The sequence below is a fragment of the Oncorhynchus masou genome, chromosome 17 (assembly GCF_036934945.1).
Source record: "Oncorhynchus masou masou isolate Uvic2021 chromosome 17, UVic_Omas_1.1, whole genome shotgun sequence".
Taxonomy (NCBI): domain Eukaryota; kingdom Metazoa; phylum Chordata; class Actinopteri; order Salmoniformes; family Salmonidae; genus Oncorhynchus; species Oncorhynchus masou.
In genome coordinates this window covers 21,096,437-21,111,009 of record NC_088228.1, presented here as the reverse complement: position 1 = coordinate 21,111,009, position 14,573 = coordinate 21,096,437, and the positions used below count along the sequence as shown (strand labels likewise).

The window sequence follows — 14,573 nt, the reverse complement described above, 5'->3', positions numbered from 1 at the left end:
TGGAATAATTATAATGTTAAGGTAAGATTTGAATGAAGAATGCTGATCCGAGAGCAGAGTTGCCTTTCTTTAAATTCTATCAGTATCCACACATGCCTCAACGACGAACTAGGAGACCATTCCCTCTGCATGGTGTTTTGGGAAACACATGTTACATCTTCGGCCGTTGTAGAAAAGATGCAATCGTTATTACACTCGTAAGCCTAAGTTCAATCGCAATCAGGAAACCCAGCCTGGTCTACTCCTGATGGACCGTAGTACAGCTTTAGAAGTGGCATTCCTTTAAAGACAAGTAAAATGCCCATTCAGTGGTGCTTCGAAACTATCTCCAGAGGTTTCGTGTCGGCATTTAACAATCCATAGTGCACCCTTACAGACAAACAAGTATGCTGTAGCAGAGACACTTTCAAGGGTATATGACTATGGCAACTTCATTGCCAAGCTCTAGCAGTCATACATAATAGGACCATTATCTTGTTTATTTATTTATTTTATTGTTTTAACAAATGGCCATTTTAATGTTGAGCAAAATGTTATATTTCTCACATCCCTAGTTAGGACCATCAACTGGAATGATTTAAAAGCTCAGATACAAAGGATAACTTTGAACTCAGCAAATGGTGGATGTGTGAAGACTGCAGTCAGTTTGAGCAGCCAGGTGAAATTGCAATAAAAATGCCTTGCATACTCAGTGACTATAATTTGTGTTTCTCTAAATGTCATAGTTATAATGAAACTACCCGCACGTAACGAATGCAATCAGGGATATGGATAAATAGATGTAGCTTCAAAGTTGCATTTGTTGAAGTGTGTATAATATAAGTTGAAATTTTTCCGCACTTCAAAAAAGATCTATGTACAAGCAGTACATTTCCTTTTGAGAGGTTATGAACCATTTAACAATTCAATTCAACTACACTTTTATGGTATTACATTTCCAAATGAGTTTTGTTTTTGCTGCTCTCTTATTGATTTTTTGCTCAACTTTAGTGCTTCTTTACTCTTTGAATCATGATCAATGAAACACTTGCAATGTCTGACATCAACCTTATAACGAGTGTAAAATGTTCCAGAACAATGTATAGGGAATACAAAATGCTTTGATATGGAGGATATTCAATGGCGATTATGATAGAATAAAAATACTGTCGGCCTATGTAGCCTCAAGATATTACTTTGTTTATAGCTAATATCACTCCTTGTAAAACGTACCTCATGAAACATATGGAAAAGTTGAATCTCTTACCTCACATCCACAGCATCCTCCATGACAGTCATATCAGTCTTGCACTTGGCTGAAGGGTTGATTGCCAGCTCAGCAGGTGGAATGACAAAGCTTTTACTTAATGGTAACCACATCCCTTCCCCCAATGTGTATGTGAACCTGAGGAGGAAAAATACACCGATTTTGACACATTATGGTACTAATGGAACAACATCATTGGAAACAAAGTAGAAAGAACATTGTCTACTTTGTCCACTTAATTTAGTATTTCAAAAGAGCTGGGTTTACTACCGCTTTGCTAATGCGTGTTTGTCTGAAATAAGCTGAATTCCAGGTCTTCAGGTACCTTGTTGAGTGGTAACTCAGAAGATCAGTGTGGAGAACATCAGTGGTTGTTTTAATTTCCTACAGAGAAATACAATAAAACCCATGGCCTGTTGCCCATATAGCCTTGAAGACTTTGGTGCCTTTGACCATTTGTTTGTCTTTCTCTGAATAATCACAAGCATATCCTCAGTTGTCTTCAAAAGGCCTTTTACACTCCCTTAAACTAAAGGCTGATTGGACTCTGGAGTAGCACATTATGTTTTTTTCTCACAGTTCAATAGTTTTAGAAATCTATCTCTGGCAATGGTTCGTAGCATTCAACTAATAGTTCTCAAACTACACTGAACAAAAATATGAAGGCAACATGTAAAGTGTTGGTCCCATGTTTCATGAGCTGAAATAAAAGATCCCAGAAATTATCCATACACCCAAAAATATTATTTCTCTCAGATTTTGTGCACAAATTTGTTTACACGCCTGTCAATGAGCATTTCTCCTTTGCCAAGATAATCCATCCATATGACAGGTGCGGCATATCAACAAGCTGATTAAACAGCATGATCATTACATAGCTGCACCTTGTGCTGGGGACAATAAAAGCCACTCAACACAATGCCACAGATGTCTCAAGTTGTGAGGGAGCGTGCAATTAGCATGCTGACTGCAGGAATGTCCACCAGAGCTGTTGCCAAAGAATTTTATGTTTACTTCTCTACCACAAACCGTCTTCAATTTCGTTTTAGAGAATTTGGTAGTATGTCCAACCAGCTTCACAACCACAGACCACATGTAACCACGACAGTCCAGGACCTCCACATCCAGCTACTTCAGCTGCGGAATCGTCTGAGACCAGCCATCCAGACAGCTGATGAAACTGAGGAGTATTTCTGTCTGTAATAAATTCCTTTGTGGGGAAAAACTTAATCTGTTTGGCTGTGTCTGGCTCCCCAGCGGGTGGGCCTGGCACCCAAGTGGGTGGGATTATGCCATGGCTGACCCCTGCCCAGTCATGTGAAATCCATAGATTAGGGCCTCATGAATTTATTTAAATTGACTGAATTCTGTCACAGTTTCTGTTTTATTTGATTGTTGTTTCCTTAGGTTACCGCTGGAGGGCACCCTTACCTTGTTTTCTGGTTTCCCTGATCATTACTTATTGGTTTCACATGTTTTAATTACCTTCTCTGTTCACCTGGTTGCCTTGCTATTTAGGTTCCTCAGTTGGCCTGTATTTGTGCTTAGGTCTCATGTTTTGTTAGTGTATTCTTGTACGGTCGCCTTGTTTTTGTCAAGACTTTAAGTAAAAGGGTTCGAGTTCATGGGTTCGAGTTCATACAAGCATTATTGTAACAGTATACCTAAGCCAACAATGGACCCAGCAGAGATTTCTCAGTCATTCGAGGAACATGCCGAACTCCACCATTTACGGTCGGAACTCACCCACCATGGAACTGTGATTGGCCTCTATCAGGTGCGGCTGCAGACATTGTTGGATGATTTAAGAACTCTTGTGTCCGCTCTGCAGACAGGACAGATGGGAGCAACAGCTGCTGCACCTGTGGCTGTTCCTAATCCTCCACTTTCTACCAGCTCAGCATCTTCCTCCCTTCGGGAGCCTCATCTTCCTGCACCGGAGCGCTATGAGGGGCATCCTGGGATGTGTCGTGGGTTCCTGCTCCAATGCTCGCTGGCCTTCGAGTTGCAGGCATTAACGTTTCCCACCGAGCATTCCAAAGTGGCATATGTCATCTCCTTGCTCTCAGGAAGAGCTCTGGACTGGGCCACGGCCATATGGGAGCAGCAATCAGACATTTGTTTTAATTGGCAAAGCTTCACCCAGGAGATGAGGGGGCAGGAACGCCAGAGGCAGGAACGCTTCTCAAAGGCTCATTGTGCTTCAGCAGGGCAGCTGGAGCATAGCTGATTACGTCATTGACTTTTGGACGCTCGCTGATGAGAGCAGTTGGAATACAGATGCACTTCACTCAATGATTAACTGGCTTCCCGGGACAACCCTGACACTCTGGATGAGTTTATCGTTCTGGCCATCCAGATTGACAACCGGCTTTGGGAACGTCGTAGTGAGAGGATGGAGAGGTTCCGAGTGGTCTCCAGTGTTTCGGGTCCCATTGAGGGAGTTCCACTGCCTTATGCTGCATCTGCTTGTTCTGTACCCTGTCAGAGTTCTCAATTCGGCTCTGGTTCTCCTTCATATCCTTCAGAGGAGCCGATGTAATTGGGACGCACCAGACTTTCCGCTCTGGAGAGAAGGAGCAGGATTAACGAGCAACATTGCCTTTACAGTGAACAGTCTGGATATTTCTGTGCCTCCTGGCCCGAGCTGACGGGAAATGGGATGACTCGTCAGTAGACGGGAGAATACTGGGGAGTCAGTCTCCAGCTGCCGACATGGTACGCTCCTTGCTTCCGACAAACCTGCACTGGGACAATGGGCATTTTGGACATTCTTGCTTTCATAGATTCTGGGGCTACCAGCTGTTTTCTGGATCACACAATAGCTCGCCAAGAAGAGCTGCCCCTCACTAAGCTAGACCTTCCGTTGTTGGTCATTGCACTGGATGGTCATCCCCTAGGGTCTAGGAAGGTGAAGCAACTCACCATGCCTATTCAGCTACGAGTTCTGGATTTTCATGAGGAGTTTATCCAGTTACATTTGGTGGAGTCTCCTGAGCTTTCCCTGGTTCTTGGACATCCGTGTCTTTCTATCCATAATCCTCAAATTGACTGTCCCTCGGGAAGAGATCTGGGATGGAATCATTCATGCCAGTCCACCTGCCAGCAAAGCTCCCCACATCTTTCCGGCCCTGCTCGTCTGGAGGCTTCTGATTTCTCCTGTTCCCCCAGCTCGGGATGACAAGCCTGATCTTTCCTGCGTACCTCGGGATTACCGGGATCTGGGTCAGGTCTTCAGCAAACGAAGGGCCAGCAAACTGCCTCCTCACAGGTCCAACGATTGTACCTTCGGCCTCCTGCCCGGCACCAGTCCTCCGAGAGGAGGTCTGTATTCTCTCTCAGTTCCAGAGACTGCAGCCATGAACAGTTATATTAAGGAGGCGCGGGCGGTTGGTTTTATTTGGCCATCCACTTCACCTGCAGGAGCGGGTTTTTTCTTTGTTGGAAAGATGGATGGGGGATTACGTCTCTGTATCGCTTAACGGTGTTTGCGTACAATCTGGTGTGCATCAGACAGGGAGACGGGTGGAAGACAGCATTCAACACCCCAAATGGACATTATGAGTACCGTGTCATGCCATTTGGACTTACAAATGCTCCAGCCATTTTCCAGGCCCTGGTTAATGATGTGCTGCGTGACTTCCTTCACCAGTTCGTGTTTGTGTACCAGGATGACATCCTCATCTTCTCCAGGTCCATGGCTGAACACATCCAACATGTTCGCCAGGTTCTTCAGACTCCTCTCTCACTACTTTTTTGTGAAGGCCGAGTGTCTCAGGTTACCGCTGGAGGGCACCCTTACCTTGATTTCTAGTTTCCAGGTTACCCTGATCAATACTTATTGGTTTCACCTGTTTTAATTACCTTCTCTGTTCACCTGGTTGCCTTGCTATTTAGGTTCCTCAGTTGGCCTGTATCTGTGCTTAGGTCTCATGTTTGTTTGTGTACTCTTGTGCCGTTGCCTTAAAACATCTGGATCAAGTTTATTTGTCACATGCGCCGAATACAACATGTGTAGACCTTACAGTAAAATACTTACTTACAGGCTCTAACCAACAGCGTAAAAAAGGTATTAGGTGAACAATGGGTAAGAAAATAAATAAAAACAACAATAAAAAAACAGTGAAAAATAACAGTCAGCACATACCCGGAGCACACGTCCTGGTAATCCATCTGTCCCCACAGACTTGTGAATGTTGACCTGTTTAAAGGTCTTTCTCACGTTGGCTATGAAGAGCTTGATCACACAGTCGTCCGGAACAGCTGATGCCCTCATGCATGCCTCAGTGTTGCTTGCCTCAAAGTGAGCATAAAAGTGAATTAGCTCATCAGGTAGGCTTGTGTCACTGGGCAGCTCGCAACTGTGCTTCCCTTAGTAGTCTGTAATAGTTTGCAAGCCCTGGCACATAAGATGAGCGTTGGAGCCGGTGTAGTACGATTGAATCTTAGCCCTTTGTTTGATGGTTCGTTGGAGAGCATAGCAGGATTTCTTATAAGCTTCCGGGTTAGAGTCCCGCTCCTTGAAAGTAGCAGCTCTACCCTTTATTTCAGTGCGAATGTTGCCTGTAATCCATGGCTTCTGGTTGAGGTGTGTACGTACAGTCACTGTGGGGACGACGTCCTCGATGCACTCATTGATAAAGCCAGTGACTGATGTGGTGTACTCCTCAATGCCATCTGAAGAATCCCGGAACATATCCTGTAGTGTAGTTTTGTCCTGTAGTTTAGCATCTGCTTCAACTGACCACTTTTTTATAGACCGAGTCACTGGTTCTTCCTGCTTTAATTTTTGCTTGTATGCAGGAATCAGGAGGATAGAATTGTGGTTGGATTTACCACATGGAGGGTGAGGGAGAGCTTTGTACGCATCTCTGTGTGTGGAGAACAGGTGATACAGAATTTTTCCCTCTGGTTGCACCATCCGCCTTCTGCGGATCCTCTGCACCTGCGTCTCTTCTTCTTGCAAATAACTGGGATGTTGGCCTTGTCGGGTGTTCGGAGAATGTCCTGTGCGTCCTGTTTATTGAATAAAAAATCTTTGTCTAGTCCGAGGTGAGTGATCGCTGTCCTGATATCCAGAAGCTCTTTTTTGCCATAAGATACAGTTGCAGAAACATTATGTACAAAATAAGTTACAAATAATGCGAAAAAAAACACATAATAGCACAATTGGTTGGGCACCCGTAAAACTGCTGCCATTTCTTCCGGCGCCATTTGGATTTGCCCTTACCTCTGCTTGCTGTGTTTCTCTGTGCCTGGGTTCGAGTTCGTACAAGGTTCTTGTAACAAATTCCTTATATGAACTGTAACTCAGTAAAATATTTGAAACTGCTGCATGTTGTGTTTATATTTTTGTTCAGTATATTATCAATATGTCTGTTGGTGTACATAGATAAAGCACATACAAACCTACAACTCACTTTAATTAGAAATTAATTAGATTAACTTACAAAACATTGCACAGCAACACGTGCAACAACATTCAAGCCAAGTGACTTACTTTTTGTATGTATGTACTGTGTAATTGATAGATGCACACACACACTCACATTACATGTTCATGTTTTTAAATGTATGTAACTTGTCAAGGACTTTGACCCAAGCAGGACTAGCTGTCTCCATCTGTGTCGGATAATGGGGATTCTAATACAAATCTAAATCAAGTCTAATAAGAGCTAGGCATTAGTCAATTAAAAGTTTCACAACACAGAAGACCAGACCAGATACAATAAAACAATTAAGTTCTGGAGAGCAATTGAAGTCTGAAGTCCAGGCATTCCCAAAGGATTATTGATAAACCCTTGAACTTACTTTAGAAAGGCTTCAAAATGAATCTCAAAGTGAAACTGTTCATGAGTCGATAGACACCAGCAAATTCAGCAAAAAGTATTTCTCAAACAGGGCGTTCTTCTATTTGACACCAAATGTAGTAGTATAATTTCTTATATATTATGCATCATTCTAGCACAAAAAAGGACTTGTTGATTAAAATGGTTAACGACCATTTTTGCAGACAACGTTTTTTTGCATCTCACATTGTTCAATTTGCATCTAATAAAATGCTAACTTAGCATAAGAAAAGGGCACCCGATCACAAGCACTGCATAGACTACTAGTCACTTTAGGAAGGGAATGATTAAAGTGCTGTAAAAGAGAGCATTAATTATCTCACTCCAATTACCTCCCCTTTTTCCAACTGGAGTGTTATATGAATCAAACTCCCTCAGTCCTACCATTTAATATCATGCACTGGATTCTTCCAAGTGATAATGGGCAGCTAGGCAAGTCTACTAAAACTGTATTTTTCTCCTATTATTTCCCTAGAAGTCATTGCTACCAGCCCCATAAGTCTCTGTCCTTATCCAGAGGTTGGTTGTGTGGTTTTCCAGGAGATATTTATATACATTGTGGTATAGGATGATGCCAATCTGAAACTGAAGGCTATCAACAAGAAATCCCTTCAGCAACAGAAGCTTATGGAACAGTAGCAATGGAACACTCGTCACTGAAGTTGGTGTGCACAGGAAGGAATAACAAGAGAAAGCAGCCTTTGAGGGTGAACCCCCTCCACCCATTCAGGACAGGTGTTCTAATTGACAGCAAGACATATTTTCTTCCAGTACTTAATCTGGTTTCTGTCCAAGCCGTGCCCTAGCACTGGGACAGCTTGCAAATGGCGTCAACTAATTGAACTCTAACAAGTTTGTTATCTAGATGCTAAACTCTTCTTTGTCTAAGGGACACACGATTACGGATCACCATGTTATCAGATATTGTTGACGAACTAATACGTACTTGAGCTGATTTTTTTTATTAACATGCTGCTCCTGATTCGTGTTATCCCCAAGCTCAGCAAACAACAAAACATTGTAATTTTGTATTCTACTTATGAGTGCAATACTGTTTTGTTGACTTGTAACACACGGATGGGTGACTTGGCAAATGGGCAGCCACAAAAAACGTCCATTACGTGTTGCACGGTTTGAATATAACTGTCTGAGAGGGGTTCAAAGAGGAGCCTGGGACATTTTAATTTGGATGTATGTTGGTGTGAAACGCTTGAGCACAAAGTTACTTTAAACCTGACGCTGGACAGAATATTGGCCCCCCTGCAGACTAACATTCCAAAGAGGAAACAAATGCATCAAATAGCCTCATAGAGATGTTTGTATGATGGCTGCTCTCAATGACTAACAAAGACAGTGCTTAAAAAACATGAGAGTGACTAAATCATCCATGTGAAAACACAATCTATGTCCCAAATGGCACCCTATTCCCTGTGGACCCTGGTCACAAGCAGTGTCCTATAGCGAATATGTCGCCATTTGGGACTCAGACTATGTTCTTTGTTGAGAGCAGTGGTAAAAGCAGCATAATCAGTATTGTTGTTCTTTCATTGGCTTTTGAAGAAACATGTCTTATACAAAACAGGAGGCATTTACTGTATGCCTCCATATACCTACCCAGGCTTTCTCAGTATCCATTTGAAAACAACTGTGATGGTGAATATCATAGAACGCAAATGCTCCCTTTCTGTTGACCAAGAACATTGTGCGATATAACTTTATTCTGTGGTAACGTGAGGTTGCATGTTTTCTACAAAATCACGTTCTCAATCATTTCACTGGTCATACAACATCAGTACAAGAACAGAACGTTTTCATTTCAAATGGATGACACATTTTTAATGCAAGGCTCAAATGTATGTACACCAAAGCAATGTCAGTCAAATTAGAACTAGAGAACTAAACTGAAACTCGTATTTCAGTGCTGTGTGTGCATGTAGCTAAACTCTTCAAATCCATTTTATGCCTCACACATAAAACAGAATTATTTGTATTTCAGTTCAGGGAATGTTTGGAAATAAATTAAATCCCTCGATGAAAGATGATTCTCCTGGTAAACATACCCCCAGTAGATCTCAAATGGTAAAAAGTGAAATGCTGATTTGTTGTGATTTTCATGCTGTAAAGAGTGATACAATTCAATGATGCTAGCTTTTCTTCATTCCATTAAAATGAACTCAACAACAACAACTCAACAACATGCTTCAACTATGAACTCAGCTTCCAGATTGGAGCTTTTTAGTGTTGAGTAGTTTTCAAAACATTGAAAGTCTGTCCTGAAAAGTTGTTTGGAGAGAATAGGAACACAGTATTTTCTTACTAGTTTAAAATCTACAGCTCTCACTCCGTTCTATGCCATCTTTAAATGTGACAATCTGTCATGCTATTATGATAAAACGTTTTCCTATTGTAAAGAAAACATTCCAATGGGTCAATATCATATAAAATCTCAGTAAAAACAACATTTGAAACAGAATTTCATGCTGTTTTCAAAAAGTCTTACCCATAGAAATGTGTTCTGGTTAATGCATGTGTACAGTGAGTTCTTACCTGAAAATGCGATCAGATGGTTGTTCTCCCATCACCAGATCAAAACCACGCTGGAAAATAGTGTACGGCCAGGGTCTGGTGACAAATAAGAGAGGAGAGAGTTAGACTTATATTCAGTCAAAACCAGTAACGTGGTTTACGAGACAAGAATGAAATGACTGATTGAAGAAAGAAACTTGTTTTACTACTTTAAGTACAGTGTAAGGATTAGTAATCACAACACGTTACACTGCAATACACAAAACACAACCCAATCCACTGCCTGTTCACACCGCTACTATCCAGAAGGCGAGGTCAGTACAGGTGCATCAATGCTGGGACCGAGAGACTGAAAAACAGCTTCTATCTCAAGGCCATCAGACTGTTAAATAGCCATCACTTACACAGAGAGGCTGCTGCCTACATACAGACTTGAAATCTTTGGCCACTTTAATACATGGATCACAAGTCACTTTAATAATGTCACTTTAATAATGTTTACATATCTTGCATTACTCCTGTCATATGTATATACTGTATTTTATACCATCTATTGCATCTTGCCTATGCCGCTCGGTCATTGCTCATCCATATATGTATATGTATATATTCTTATTCCATTCCTTGCCTTTGATTTGTGTGTATTAGGTAGTTGTTGTGGAATTGTTAGATGACTTGTTAGATATTGTTGCATTGTCGGAACTAGAAGCACAAGCATTTCGCTACACTCACAATAACCTTGTGTATGTGACCAATAAAAATTGATTTGATTTGTTTGTCTTCAGTTTTCCCTGAAATATTTATTTATCTATCCTGCTCAAATAGTAAACAAGTTCGGTATCTTTTCAGCACTGCATCTCCTGACAACATTTCAACCAATCCCCCAAAATTCGTCAGATCAAAAGTAGCACTATGACAGATGCTGCGGGTAAACACACTGATAGAAAAATGTGTTCCTCCGTGGCCTGAGATGGAATGTGACTTAGGATCGTGTCTATTTACCCAAGTTGGGAGAGGAGAGGGGAAGAATGATGGAGATTAATAGACACAGGCAGCTTGGGGACTTGAATATGCTACGGTGAGAGAAAATGTGACAAGGAGATGCTGCCTCTGAGTAAGCTGTTACAATAGGCAAAGGGGCAGCTAAAACCTGATAACGGCCTCACACGAGAGAGGCCAGTCATTAAACAGTCATTAAACATACACGAGAGAGGCCAGTCATTAAACATTTAAGTTACCCCTGTAAGTTTTCCCTGTCAAAGATTGACTGCACGTGAGAGAGAAATCACCTGGGCAGGGAGGGAGATAGGGAGGAAGAGAAATGTGACAAAATTCAGATGTATAGTGAAAAAAAACATTAACATATCCGAACTGCAATGGCCCTGTAGCAGCAGGCAGATTATTTTCAAGTGCTGTGTATGGGTAATAAAAGTTCTGGAATTCTGGAATTCTGGGAAGGATTTAAAACTTTCATCTGCTAGTACTCCACATCTCATGTTAGGCCCAGCTATAGTTTTCACAGTTCTGCTGTTTGACACAAAGATTTTTAACTAGGAGTCGACATGTTAATATATTATATAGCAGACCATTAGAGGCCATATTGTCACTTACCCTTGATTTGGACCCCACTCGTTACGAATACAGAGATGCTTGTGGACAGGGTCCTTCATGTAGCCATCTAAGCAGAGACAGTCACCTGCAATGGGAGTATAATAAAACAATGGTATTGTTTAAAAAAAACAAGTGATGTAATGACACACTGAGCTCCTGCTGGCATGAGGTGAGTATTGTGTTTCCACTATCCCATAAACCCTGTAAGCATACTGCCACAGAGCTACAGGATCTGACACAGTCTGTTGCAGAGATATCCATTTACCTGTCTCCCTAATAGGCCTGTGATTACTTTCTACTTACCAGCAGAATGAACCGACCAAGGCTATGTTCCAAAATGGCAACCTTAATAGTGCACTACTTTTCTTGCACTGTAAAAGAAAATAGGGTGACATTGCGGACGCAGCCCAAGAAGTGTGCAGCATGGCCAGCCAGGCTAGTTCCTCTCCAGCAGCCTCGTGATCGGTGCTGCTTATTACAGCCATCAGAAACAGGGGAGCTGCTATTTTCTACTGATGCCTTCTGTCAGCACACAGGAGGAGGGATGTCGCCCTAACCTGATTCAGCCAGATTGATGGGGATGCATCTTGAGAGCAGGGACTAGCTATTCTACTGATGACAGACATGCCCCGAGTGTGTTGTACAGGGGATGGTGAAGGGTTGCCAGACTGAGGGTAATCAGTGTATCTGAGCATTTAATGTACACAACTTGATGAATAACTTCTATATTTAATAACTTATGGTATATTGAATAACTCATGGTAAGCTTGGCATGTAAACCAGCAGTTGTTTTAGGGGTTTAAAACAAGTCTATGCTTCAAGTATTCAGAGTATGAATTCCAAATGGGATTCTTTTTTTGAGCTCTTCTGTCAGATTGAGTGGTAATTTACTCCCTTGACAGCTGGTGCATGTATACAAATATGGATTAAGTGAAAGGATGAGTTATACCAATTCGAACTTTCACCAGAGTTAGCTTTAAAATTCAACCAAATACACTCTTAGAATTAGAGATGTCTCGAGGAGCCCTGCAGATCCTCAAGGAACCCTTGAGTTCCTCAAGGAACCATTGCAGTCAATAGGTTCATATTTGCACATTTGATTAGCTGAGGGGTTCTATGAGGTACCTTTAATGTTCCAATGTAACAAATAGTTCCTGGAGGAACCTTTTTGCTGGTGCGTGCGGAGCAATATTCATTTATTTCGCTGTTGGATTTGTTGCGCTACCAGACTCAAAACAAGATGAAAATATGTGGTTTTCTGCAATGGCTTTATGGGATAGCTAGAAACTTGTAAACAATTACCCATTCCGATATGAGTACTATTTCAATAGCAATGTTGAATAATACAACATTGGCTGCTGTCAAGCCAATTATATTATATGACTGTAGCCTCCGTTTTGATTCAGAAAAGTTTATTGTGATGATAATGATTGTAATATTATGATGATAATTATTAGGTGTTGGCTTAGGTCGCTCGCTAGCTACATAATCTTCAAACTAACCTAGCTTTTAGCTAGCTTGCTGCTCTGTGTAAGAGTAACATTTATAATATTGTAGCGGCGGCAGCCTATCAGAAGATTGGAGGCATGGGTTTCAGATAGTTGTTTTTGGCCACCTGTGAGAATAAATATCATGCCTGTTCATCAGTTCTATTGTTCTGTTGCATTGATATTAAAGATTAAGCTGGTTTTGAGGCCTTGATAAAGGATACAGAGATGTGCATGTGATTCTAAAGAGACAAATAGCATTTTATTGTTCAGATGGTCATCATTCCATTAAACTGGTGTCAGAAGTGGCATAGCAATGCAGCCAAGCATTGGTGACGAAATGGTGACTATCTGGACAATAGAATGTGACTTAGCTCTTTACATGCACATACACTGACTGTACAAAACAGAAAACCTTTAAGAAAACCTTCCATAACATTGAGTTGCAATCCCCCTTTTGCCCTCAAAACAGCCTCATTTAGTCAGGTCACGGACATGGTGTCTAAAGCGTTCCACAGGGATGCTGGCCCATGTTGACTCCAAAGCTTCCCACAGTTGTGTCAAGTTGGCTGGATGGCCTTCGGGTGGTGGACCATTCTTGATACACACAGGAAACTGTTGAGCGTAAAAATCCCAGCAGCATTGCAGTTCTTCACACAAACCGGAGCACCTGGCACCTATTACCATCCCATTCAAAGGCACTTAAATCTTTTGTCTTGCCCGTTCACTCTCTGAATGGCACACATACACAATCCATGTATCAATTGTCTCAAGGCTTAAGAACCCTTCTTTAACATGTCTCCTCCCCTTCATCTACACTGATTGAAGTGAATTTAAGTGCCATCAATAAGGGATCATAGTTTCACCTGGATTCACCAGGTTAGCCTATGTCATGGAAAGAGCAGGTGTCCTTAATATTTTGTACACTCATTGTAGGTAAACGGTTATTTTATTAGGTTATTCTTAAATTGTTACAGATTTAATGTTCATTCAGGTAAAACAAAAAGCTAAAAAAAAGCTAATCAATCATTTCAATAAATCATGTGCAAGCTTAACCTTAACCTGGCAATACAACAGAACACATGAACAGGCATGACATTTACTCTCAAGGGTGTACAAAAATAAGCATCTGAAAGCCATGCTTCTAATCTTCTGATAGGCTGCCAGGTTAGAGAGGTTAGATTTTGTAAATTGTCCCAATACATTAATATTTAAAACGCTCCTGTGATTTTTCAGTGCCACCTTTCACGAGTAAAGAATATTACGCTACATGTACTAAATAACTTACACTATATATACAAATGTATCTGGACAGCCCATCCAATTAGTGGATTCGGCTATTTCAGCCACACCCGTTGCTGACAGGTGTATAAAAGCGAGCACACAGCCATGCAATCGCCATAGACAAACATTTGCAGTAGAAAGGCCTTACTGAAGAGTTCAGTATATTCCTGCCCTGCTGGAGCTGCCCCGGGTCAACTGCAAGTTCTGTTATCATGAAGTGGAAACGTCTAGGAGCAACAACGGCTCAGCCGCGAAGTGGTAAGCCTCGGTTGCAACACTCACATACTTTTGATAGTGTGGTATATCACTGAGGTTTATCCATTATCCCGCAAATTTTATCAAATTAAAATGTTCAGGTCTGGGGAACATATGTAAACCAGATATAACACAAGTCTGTTTATATGTAATAAATGTCCCATATCTTTCAAGGAGAAGCAGAATTTGGCAGTAGACAAGCCATAAACAACAGCCTACAGCACCTTCAGCACTCCCCTCACACAGATGTATGTTTAAAATTCACAAACTTTTTTAATGTTTGTAGAACCGCAGTTATTGTCAAAACCCATCCCT

At 41.5% G+C, this 14,573-nt stretch overlaps 1 protein-coding gene across 9 annotated transcripts in view; it reads right to left on the bottom strand.

The window, feature by feature from the left end:
• The window catches only part of LOC135558687 (astrotactin-1-like), a 247,105-nt gene that overhangs the window by 164,251 nt on the left and 68,281 nt on the right, over positions 1-14,573 (bottom strand). For all 9 annotated transcript variants that reach the window (XM_064992716.1, XM_064992721.1, XM_064992717.1 and 6 more), the window contains 3 exons: positions 11,233-11,317; positions 9,643-9,717; positions 1,247-1,384 (listed from right to left, as the gene is read on the bottom strand). In XM_064992716.1, coding sequence (XP_064848788.1) covers positions 1,247-1,384; positions 9,643-9,717; positions 11,233-11,317 — 298 coding nt within the window. The remainder of the gene's footprint in view (positions 1-1,246; positions 1,385-9,642; positions 9,718-11,232; positions 11,318-14,573) is intronic.